Source organism: Dermochelys coriacea, chromosome 26 (assembly GCF_009764565.3).
Source record: "Dermochelys coriacea isolate rDerCor1 chromosome 26, rDerCor1.pri.v4, whole genome shotgun sequence".
Classification (NCBI taxonomy): Eukaryota; Metazoa; Chordata; order Testudines; family Dermochelyidae; genus Dermochelys; species Dermochelys coriacea.
The window spans coordinates 7,372,582-7,383,879 of record NC_050093.1 but is presented as its reverse complement, the minus strand read 5'-3'; the positions used below and the strand labels follow the sequence as shown (position 1 = coordinate 7,383,879).

General features: G+C 47.9%; 1 protein-coding gene across 1 annotated transcript; it reads left to right on the top strand.

Annotated features, from left to right (window-relative positions):
* Positions 1-2,911: 2,911 nt before the first annotated feature.
* NEFL (neurofilament light chain) lies at positions 2,912-9,999 on the top strand. Its single transcript, XM_038385105.2, has 4 exons — positions 2,912-4,081; positions 6,490-6,614; positions 7,767-8,083; positions 9,432-9,999. Exons 1-4 carry the CDS (start codon positions 3,023-3,025, stop codon positions 9,599-9,601), a joined length of 1,671 nt encoding a protein of 556 aa, XP_038241033.1. The 5' UTR covers positions 2,912-3,022; the 3' UTR covers positions 9,602-9,999.
* Positions 10,000-11,298: the final 1,299 nt, after the last annotated feature.

Below are 11,298 nucleotides of genomic sequence, written 5' to 3'. Positions count from 1 at the left end.
GAAGCACAATCCCTATTCAGCGATGTGCAGCCATCTCCACTGCATAATTGAGACTTAGCAAAAATCCTGAATTATTTTTATTTACTTCGGCTGCCCACTGCATAGGTTACTTCTAGAGTTCACGGTCCTTTTCCTAATCTAATGGCCAAAATAATTTTCTTGGTTCAAAGTAAAACTTTGCAGGAACATAGGGCCATACGTAAAACTTTCCTAGCGAGAGTAAACTGGCATAATTCCAGTGACATCAAAGGGATTATGCTGATTTACACCAGTTGAGCTACAGGCCCTTCATTTACTACACAGGACCTAGTTTTCAGGCTGTATTTACTGTATCACTAACATATTTCAATAGTCGTAATGGTTCAATTGGCCACATATTGTGTACAAAGGAACTGTGGTATCAGGGTAGGTCTACAACGCAATTAGACTCCCGTGGCTGGCTCGGCTCAGCTGACTTGGGCTGTATAATTGCTGTGTTGACTTTGTAGCATTTTAAATGTAAACACAGCCTCTGAGACCACCCCAAGGTAATGGGAAAACAATCCTGATCCATCTGTATTAGAAGATAACGGCATTAAGCAAATCATTTTTGCCAGTCCCTTGTGGGGTCAGTGCCTAGAGGCTACTGTGACTGGTGCTATCTAAATATATTAGATATATCTATTTCACAGGTGTTATACCAATAGAGATAGATCATTTCTCTTCCTTTGTGAAGCAATTAAGCATGTTCAGTGTCTGCTGCTAATAAACGTGGATCAAATCCTACCATTTTATTTAGCCTTTACTCAGACAAAGCTTTCATTGAACAGCTATTTTTGCCATTAAAATAACTTCTTCTGATCCAGAGAAACATCATATGATTGTATTCAAGCAATCTATGAAACTTGCACTGCCTGCTTTTATTCTTTCAGTATCTTCATCTCTTATACTTAGTGCACAGCGATCACGGCATAAAGGTTTTTTGGTTTTAACTAACCAACAGCAAATCCTTCAGAACAGATTAGGGAAAAGTATTGAATGCAAATCAGTTGTCCAGTTGCTTTAATATGCCTGTGGAGTTCTTCTCAGCCTGATGCTAAGTCTGTCTGACTAGCTATATTCATTTACCCTTGACTCAAACAGGCTGACCAAGCAAATTTCATGGGGCACAAAAACAGAGATGTTCAGATAGATACTGATGTGTGTGGGTTGGTGTATTTCATTGCAACAGGCAACAAGCAATCCTAACCCACATATTAGTTTCTGAATTCATATAACTGGCTGGTTTAGAAAAGGATAACACAAATATTCCAGAAGAGAAGGCAGGCAAAGATAGAGTTAAACTGCAAGTGTGTTAGATGAATTATGAGAAAAGCAAATTAAGCTGCCGAATAACTTAATCACATTTACATGCACCTATATGCTAGGATTTTCAAAAGCTAATAGAAGAGTTAGATACCCAATTCTCATTGAAATCCAAATGGGATTGGGCACCTAACTCCATTAGGCTCAGACCTTATCCATAATATATATATATACACACTTTGAATTAGGTATATTCTCATTATAAGACTAAAATCCCTTTGTATTACTGCCCTGTCATAGGAGGCTGACCTAGGGGGGTGGGGGGAATATGCAAAGTGAGCTGGCAGGTTGGGAGGGAACCCAAGAGCCAGTGGGGTGGGCTCACAGGTACTGATGAGTGGTAAGAAGAAAATGATAGGGTGAGGTGAAAGTAGGTAATGGGGAGATTCCAGGAGATGATGGGGTGGATTTGGGTGAAAGGACTTAATGGAAAAGCCAGCCACTGATGGAGGAGACAATTTAATTGGGGGAAAGGGTTGGAATGGAATGAGATTGGGGGAAAGAATTGATGGGATGAGAGGAGAAGAGGGTGGGGACAAGGAAGGTGCTGGTGGGGGGATGGGGACAAGGGAGGCGATGGAAGATGCTGTGGGGGGAAGGGGACGAGGGGGTCGATGGAAGATGCTGCGGGGGGACGGGGACGGGGGGCGATGGAAGATGCTGTGGGGGGACGGGGACGAGGGGGAAGATGCTGTGGGGGGACGGGGATGAGGGGGGGATGGAAGATGCTGCGGGGGGACGGGGACGGGGGGCGATGGAAGATGCTGTGGGAGGATGGGGATGAGGGGGGAATGGAAGATGCTGTGGGGGGACGGGGACGGGGGGCCGATGGAAGATGCTGCGGGGGGACGGGGACGGGGGGGAAGATGCTGCGGGGGGACGGGGACGGGGGGCGATGGAAGATGCTGTGGGAGGATGGGGATGAGGGGGGAATGGAAGATGCTGTGGGGGGACGGGGACGGGGGGCCGATGGAAGATGCTGCGGGGGGACGGGCCCGATGGAAGATGCTGCGGGGGGACGGGGACGGGGGGCGATGGAAGATGCTGTGGGAGGATGGGGATGAGGGGGGAATGGAAGATGCTGTGGGGGGACGGGGACGGGGGGGAAGATGCTGCGGGGGACGGGGACGGGCCCGATGGAAGATGCTGCGGGGGGACGGGGACGGGGGGCGATGGAAGATGCTGTGGGAGGATGGGGATGAGGGGGGAATGGAAGATGCTGCGGGGGGACGGGGACGGGGGGGAAGATGCTGCGGGGGACGGGGACGGGCCCGATGGAAGATGCTGCGGGGGGACGGGGACGGGGGGCGATGGAAGATGCTGTGGGAGGATGGGGATGAGGGGGGAATGGAAGATGCTGCGGGGGGACGGGGACGGGGGGCGATGGAAGATGCTGTGGGAGGATGGGGATGAGGGGGGAATGGAAGATGCTGCGGGGGGACGGGGACGGGGGGGGAAGATGCTGCGGGGGACGGGGACGGGGGGCCGATGGAAGATGCTGCGGGGGGACGGGCTGAAGCGACTCCTGACGGCGGGAGGGCGATCAGTCCCGCCCCGCCTCCGAGGCGGAGCCCGGCGCCTTCCCGGCTCCTGGCACCGGCGGCCGCTCCCCTCGCGCGGGTATAAGTAGGGGCGGGCGGCCGGCGGCCGGGCGCAGAGCCCCCTCGTCCCCGGCGCCATGAGCTCCTTCGGCTACGACCCCTTCTTCCCCGCCTACAAGCGGCGCTACGCCGAGAGCCCCCGGCTGCACATCGCCGCGGGGCGCGGCGGCGGCGGCGGCGGCTATGGCTTGTCCCGCTCCCCCTACTCCAGCCTCTCGGCGCCGGCCTCCTCCCTGTCGGTGCGCCGCAGCTACGCCGCCTCGTCGGCCTCGGGCTGCCTGCTGCCCTCGGTGGAGAGCTTCGACCTGGGCCAGGTGGCGGCCATGAGCAGCGACCTCAAGTCCATCCGCAGCCAGGAGAAGGCGCAGCTGCAGGACCTCAACGACCGCTTCGCCAGCTTCATCGAGCGGGTGCACGAGCTGGAGCAGCAGAACAAGGTGCTGGAGGCCGAGCTGCTGGTGCTGCGGCAGAAGCACGCCGAGCCCTCCCGCTTCCGCGCCCTCTACGAGCAGGAGATCCGCGAGCTGCGCCTGGCGGCCGAGGAGGCCGGCGGCGAGAAGCAGGCGCTGCAAGGCGAGCGGGAGAGCCTGGAGGAGGCGCTGCGCGGGCTGCAGGCGCGCTACGAGGAGGAGATCCTGAGCCGGGAGGACGCCGAGGGCCGGCTGCTGGAGGCGCGCAAGGGGGCGGACGAGGCGGCGCTGGCCCGGGCCGAGCTGGAGAAGCGCGTCGACAGCCTGCTGGACGAGCTGGCCTTCCTCAAGAAGGTGCACGAGGAGGAGCTGGCCGAGCTGCAGGCGCAGATCCAGTACGCGCACCTCTCGGTGGAGATGGACGTGTCGGCCAAGCCGGACCTGTCGGCGGCGCTGCGCGACATCCGGGCGCAGTACGAGAAGCTGGCGGCCCGCAACATGCAGAACGCCGAGGAGTGGTTCCGCAGCCGCTTCACCGTGCTCACCGAGAGCGCCGCCAAGAACACCGACGCCGTGCGGGCCGCCAAGGACGAGATCTCCGAGAGCCGCCGCCTGCTCAAGGCCAAGACGCTGGAGATCGAGGCCACCCGCGGCATGAACGAGGCGATGGAGCGGCAGCTGCAGGAGCTGGAGGAGAAGCAGAACGCCGACATCTCCGCCATGCAGGTGAGCCGCCGCCCCGGGGCCCCTGGAGCGCCCGGGCGGGTCCCTCGGGCGGGCAAGGCTGGAATGCGCCGGGCAGCATCCCCAGCGGGAGCGGCCCAGCATCCGCCGCGCCCAGACGGGCAACTTCAGGCACCATCCCCAGCGCCCTAGCCCCGGGAGCCGCGCAGCGCTGCGGGGTACCCCCCCCCCCGCCCTAGCCCCGGGAGCCGTGCAGCGCTGCGGGGTACCCCCCCCCCCGCCCTAGCCCCGGGAGCCGTGCAGCGCTGCGGGGTACCCCCCCCCCCGCCCTAGCCCCGGGAGCCGTGCAGCGCTGCGGGGTACCCCCCCCCCGCCCTAGCCCCGGGAGCCGTGCAGCGCTGCGGGGTACCCCCCCCGCCCTAGCCCCGGGAGCCGCGCAGCGCTGCGGGGTACCCCCCCCCCGCCCTAGCCCCGGGAGCCGTGCAGCGCTGCGGGGTACCCCCCCCCCCGCCCTAGCCCCGGGAGCCGTGCAGCGCTGCGGGGTACCCCCCCCCCCGCCCTAGCCCCGGGAGCCGTGCAGCGCTGCGGGGTACCCCCCCCCCCGCCCTAGCCCCGGGAGCCGTGCAGCGCTGCGGGGTACCCCCCCCCGCCCTAGCCCCGGGAGCCGCGCAGCGCTGCGGGGTACCCCCCGCCCTAGCCCCGGGAGCTGTCCAGCACCTAGGTAAGTGATGAAGGCAGTAACTCCAGCATCTGTCCAGGCACGGGGCAGAAATCCCCATCACCTAAACCCGGATCCAAAGCCCATTGAAGTCAGTGGGAATACACTAATTGTCTTCCGCGAGATTTGGATCAGGCCCTACTCAGGGAATTGATCCCCTGCAGTCTTCTGGGCAGGTAAGAGCTCTCCCCCTGCAGGGACCCCCAGATCATAGACAGTGCTTCTTCGCAACTAAAAGCAAAATGTCCGTGGTGCTTGTATCCTCAGCTATAGGAGAAAGTAGCAAAAAAGGTTTGCATTAAGCAGGATGTATAATAGTTTTAAAAGGGTTAAGTTAAAAGCCAATTCCGGTTAAATAAGCAGAACTCAGCAATAAGAGTAGCATCTAAAAAGGTGCCATTCGTTATGATGAATGTTTTGCAATGCTTATAACACAGTGCAGTTAAATGAGCTGCATTACTTACAATGGTGTTTAACACCGTGCTAATTACATGACTACAATTAAAAACACTCGTAGTTATGATCACTTTGATAAATGTTGGCATACCGTTCTATTAACAGAATTAAAATTCATTGGTTTGGGATATTTATGGATTGTATATTGTAGTTCATGAATAAAGCCAGAATGGGTGGCATTAGTTCTAATGCATGCTAGGTGATATTCATTACATGGGTACATTTTTAAAGGATTTAATTGATCCTTTAATGAAAAAATAATGTAATTAATTAAGAAGATAATGCTAGAAAATGCAAAAGGAGTAAAGAATAAAAGATTAAGAAAAAAATGAAGGGAGTATGTGTTTAAAAATACAAAAATCTCAGGAATAATTTAGTCCTTGAATCACTTATTACTGTATGTAAAATCTTGTGGCCCTTACTCAGGCAAAACACTTCATCAGCACCTGTCAGGAATAGTCTAGTTATTACATAGTCCTGTCCTGAGTGCAGGGGACTGGATTAGATGACCTATTGCGGTCCCTTCCAGTCCTACACTTCTATGATTCTGTGATTAAAGGCATTTGGAAGTTTTGCCATAGTAAGAAGTATCATTAAAATAAAATGTGATTCGAGAGGGTCGTTCTCTCCTTTAGTAACCAGCATATTAGGAACTAACTAGTTTGAAGTAGCAAAGAATCCCTCACTTCTTTGATGGAAGTGGAGTAGATAAACATATCTGCAAATGCAGGTAGTGGGCACAAAATCTAATGGGCCAGATCTTTAGCTGGTGCAAATCGATATAGCTCCACTGAGGAACTATGCCAGTAGATACCATCTAAGGATCTGGCCCCTTGTGTTTATTGGCAGGAAGTTCCATGAATTAAAGAAAAATGACATTAGGCTAACATGTAAAATAGTATTGAACTAGTATAGCTTCACAACATAACTTGCTTTCTGTCCTCAAATAAGCACCTCTTCTTTTAAAAAAAAATAGTGGGGACTAAAATGTTGGAAACTGTTTGTGGGAAATAAAGAAAATCAAAACCACTTTGGATCTTAAAAATATTAAATGAAATGGAATCATATATGCTAGACATGGAAAAACCCTATCAGATGATGCGGCACTTAATGTGAGTTTCAACCTTCTATTTGAAGCCAGACTTGGATCCATTAAATACATTCCCTTGCTGCAACAGGATTGCATTTAATTGGCTTGTAGTATTATTTTACCCCATCACTGCAGTACATAAGAAGAACTAAAGATTTTGATTCTGAATATTCTTATTCCCAACAGGACACCATTAATAAATTAGAAAATGAACTGAGAACCACAAAGAGTGAGATGGCCCGTTATTTGAAAGAATATCAAGATCTTCTCAATGTGAAAATGGCTCTGGATATTGAAATTGCAGCATACAGGTAAGATGGAGAAAGTGTTGAGTGAATCAGAAATTTTCTCTTGCAGCTGGAGAAATTCCATTTTATTTTTCTTGCCTCTCACCACCTTCAAGCCCTTTATATAATCAGCTCTAATATTTGGCAAGAATTATAGCTGCTGACTGTTAGTCTTTCATAGACTAATAGGTATCTGAAATAGATAGGAACTATTAGGTCATTTTCTGCACTCTCTTGTCACTATAGAAAACATTGCTGCGCGTTTCCTATAGAATTCTATTTTATTCTTCAGTGTTTTTAACAACTAGCCCCTTAAACCGCTCACAGAAAAAAAGCCAACCAAAGATGATTTGAAGGTGAAATGTTTGCTTCAGGACAAAATCTTCACTATATAAAAAACCTTCCATGCTTAGATTTGTTGAATACAAAAAAGTTTGTTAGAACCAGCAAAGCCTAATTAAAATAATAAATACAAAGGTTGGGATTATCAATGGTGCCTAAGTGAGTTCGGAGCACAACTCCCACTAAAAGTTACTTAGGTGCTTTTAAAATCTAAGCCGAAGGCTAATGTTTGGGAGCAAACTTACTGCTACATCATTGTTTTATGCTTGACCCTAGGCATTAATGGAAACTGCAAACCTCAAGTTAAAATTATGTTGACTGCCTGCGTCTGAGTGTAGAGACAGGGGATTATTTTTTCAGTATAAAACTGCTTGGTATGTTTATTAAACTTGGACTCCCTGGAACAAAAGGAGGAGGTCAAATTGTTGGGTGTCCCTACTCTGTGCAGTCCTACAGTGTAACAGAATACAGTCATCTTCCAGTGTTGTCGTAGTGATGTTATTTTCGTGCTGTTTTTCATTAGTTCTCTTTCAAAGAGATCTTTACATCCAGTGATGCACACTGATGTCTAATTTCTACCTTCGGTAACTCATTCTGATAAAGTGCCATCCTGTCTTTTTGGGTCAATGTGTAATTGCCAGACAGTTGGTTATTGTAGAATAATGGTATTTATTACTAAAAGTGTGTAAGATGATGATCTTTTGGGGGGGCAGGGACCATCTTTTTGTTCTGTTTGTACAGCCTCCAGCACAATGTGGCCCTGGCCCATGAATGGGGCTTCTAGGCACAACTGCAGGACAAACAATACATAATTGTTTCTTTTTCCTCCTCTAGAAAACTGTTGGAAGGTGAGGAGACACGGCTTAGTTTCACTGGTGTTGGAAGCATAACCAGTGGCTACACTCAGAGTGCCCCAGTCTTTGGCAGGTCTGCCTACAGTGGTTTACAGACCAGCTCTTATTTGATGTCAGCCCGTTCCTTCCCTGCTTACTACTCCAGTCACGTTCAGGAAGAACAGATAGAAGTAGAGGAGACTATTGAGGCAGCAAAAATGGAAGTGGCCAAAGCAGCACCCCCTTCAGAAGGAGAAGGTGAGGAGGAGGAGGCTGAGGAAGAGGAGGGAGGAGAAGAAGCTGAAGAAGAGGAAGAAGGTACATTTGGTTACTTTCAAAGCATGCTATTCTAGAATTCACCTATGTTCATATATGAGGCCTCAATCTGCAAATCTTTGTTAATATAAATACTCCTAACTCAAGTGAATAGACCCATTGGCTTAAATGGGGCTTTTCATATAAGTAAGGAATTACTGGATTGACCCCATGATACATGTGTGGGAAAACCTAAGTACAATATGAAGGATGAAATCAGACAAATATTGAATGTTCAATACATTACGGGGCCGATCCTGCTCTCCTGGCAGTCAATGGGAGCTTTGCAATTGACTTTCAAAGGAAGAGCACTGGGCTATGTTAAGAGAAAGTGCTATTGGCAAATTCTCAAGCCAATAAACAATACTTAATTTACCATTTGCAGACATTCCTGAAAAGAACAGGAACATCTTGAACTCAATATTAATTCCCAGAGAGCATCTTGAACCAGATCCTCGGCTGGCATAAAGGAATGCTATTGAGTTCAGTGAAGCTGTGCTGATTTACATCAGCTGGGGATCTTGCCAGTTATTTCCACTGTCCTCCTTCCACCAAAGTACTTTTTTCCCATTACATTCTTTACTAAACTCGGAAGTTTTTAAAGAAACATTTAAAAATAATTATTCTCCGGAGCATTCTTTCCCAGTTCCTGTTGCAATTTGTTTTGTTATTCTGTGTCTTTGAACTAGAGTTCCACTGAGAATCTTCATTCTCTTTTTGATGCTATAATCATTCTCGGGGCATCACAGTCTAAGCAATGGGTGGTAAAATCTTAAATGTGGGGAAAAAAATTAAACAGGCAGTTGTTAATGATTTGTGGTGATTAATCCTTGAGGGAGGATTTCAACCACATACATCTGAAAGCAAATTTGTTTTTATTTAAACAGTTACCTAAGATCCACTTAGTATGAAAGCTCATCTGTAACTAGAGAGTGTATTTTCTAGTGGATCCCCAGTGTGCTCATCCAAAGTTCACTGAAGTCAGTGGAAAGACTCCTTTTGACTTCAGTGGGTTTTGGATCAAGGTTTAAAATGAGTTGCCAGTCAGTTATGGGTTTTTTTAAGGCCAGGATTTTCAAAGGAGCCTAGAGAAGTTAAACACCCAAATCCCTTTGAAATTCAATATGATTTAGTGCCTAACTCCCTTTTTCTCTTGAAAGCCCTAGCTTAAATAAACACACCCTAAACTTAATGTACGTTTTTTGATGCCCCCAAACTAAGTTCATTTATGCTCCCGTTGAGGTCAGTAGGGGTTTTATTATTGACTTCAATTAAAGCAGAATGGAGACCCTGGCTCAGCAGCCACTACATTCAAGATGTGGAATTCTTTATTGCTGCTCAATTTTTAAAGGTGCCAAGGAGGAATCTGAGGAAGCCAAAGAGGGTGAGGAGGAGGAAGGAGGAGAAGAGGAAGAAGCAGAAGGAGAGGAATCCCAAGAGGCTGCTGAGGAAGCTGAAGATGGGGAGAAGAAGGAAGAGGTAGCAGGAGAGGAAGAGAAAAAAGAGACAAAGAAGGATTGATTTAGACTGTGTGTCGGTTTCCCAATCAGGTCACAAAACTATCCATAAATTTACTGAGCTAAAAATGTCACACCATGTATTTAATTCAGAGACAATTTAGGTTTAAAGTTAAAGTTCTATGGTGTTTTTTCTCTATGCACAGTATCGGTATGCTTGCAGAGTACCCATTGGCTTGCTTTCACAATATGCATGGTGTTTACTTACTTTACAGTTCAGGAGCTATGTTCAATTTGGATGATTCAAAACCTTAAAATTAAAATAAAATTAAGTCACTTGGGAGACAAAATATGTTTAAACTAAATTCAAAATAGCTATGGAAACTTTGAGTGGTAAAGTAATGAAGGCTTCAATAAAGTATGTGTAATAAAGCTAGACAATAAAGTTAAAGAACTGCATACACAATTTTCTCATAGTGTGCGTGTCATATGTTACCAAATACATCTGGAAAAGACTGATGAAATTATACACATGATTAGAACAAAGCACTAATGTTCAAATCCTATATAGGTGGACATGTAATACTGGTAAATACTCCTTTTCAGTTGGTGCTTTTGGGGACATAAACACGGAGTTATCATTCACGAATTCTTCATGTGTCTAGAACATAATCTGTATTGAACAGTCTAAGTAGTGAAGGAAATAATGGGGAGGGAGAGGCGATTTATAAGCCCCCTCTAAGCTGCAAAGTGTAGCACATGGACAGACTGCCAGCTCTATGCAGAACCCCGCTGAAGAAATAGTGATTCCATACAGGCAGAGCAGTCCGAGTACATGCTCTCAGTTGCATGATTTAAAGCCATAGTCACTACACTTCTGGAAAGGTTTTACATTGCAGCTTGGGAGTTGCATTGCACACATAGTGGCATAAGGGAGAGGTTTAGTTCAACTCCAAGGTGAGAGAATCCAATGTGGACAGAAAGGGGAAAATATATATATTAGCATATTCTCACACAAACACAGTTCTCAGAGGGCGTCATTTGTAATTCACTCAGGTCCTTTATGCCCCCTGAAGTTAATGGAAATTCACTTCAGGGAGCTTTGGATCAGGTCCTTAATAAAAATGATCAAAGCTGTGTTGCATTACGAGAAACTCAAGGGGAATGACAGCAAACATTTATATCTTTCTACTTGAATGTGACCTGCTTTCCCACAGAGCTTTCACTAAGTTACCTTCGTACCTTCCCCCCAGGAGTCTTCCTTTCTACTGCAAATCAGCTAATGATTTTCAGCTTCCAAAGATCAGCCTAAAAGTGCATGAAATAGAATCACAGAGTAGACAAAAAATGAGAGCAACTAGAAAGGGAAGAGCGAGGCAAAACAAGACAGCAACTCTCAAAACAAGATAAGTATCTTGTTCTGAGCATATTTATTTTCAGTGCATATAAATGAGGCAGCATGGGAGCTAGTGTATAGGGACACAGGATGAAATTCTGCCCCTATGCAGAGGGCCAGCACAAGACTTACACAACACTTAAGTCCCACTTAGGTAAATTAGCAAGTGAAGCTAAACCAATTTAAGTAAAGATTACACTGGGGCTGGAGCACATGATTTACAAGGAGAGGCTGAGGGAACTGGGATTATTTAGTCTGCAGAAGAGAAGAATGAGGGGGGATTTGATAGCTGCTTTCTGGGGGTTCTAAAGAGGCTGTTCTCAGTGGTACCAGATGACAGAACAAGGACCAATGGTCTCAAGTTG

Coding starts and splice junctions, on each gene's coding strand:
- NEFL (XM_038385105.2), top strand. CDS start 3,023: ATGAGCTCCTTCGGCTACGACCCCTTCTTCCCCGCCTACAAGCGGCGC. Junction 4,082..6,489: donor CCGACATCTCCGCCATGCAG/GTGAGCCGCCGC, acceptor TATTCCCAACAG/GACACCATTAATAAATTAGA. Junction 6,615..7,766: donor ATTGAAATTGCAGCATACAG/GTAAGATGGAGA, acceptor TTCCTCCTCTAG/AAAACTGTTGGAAGGTGAGG.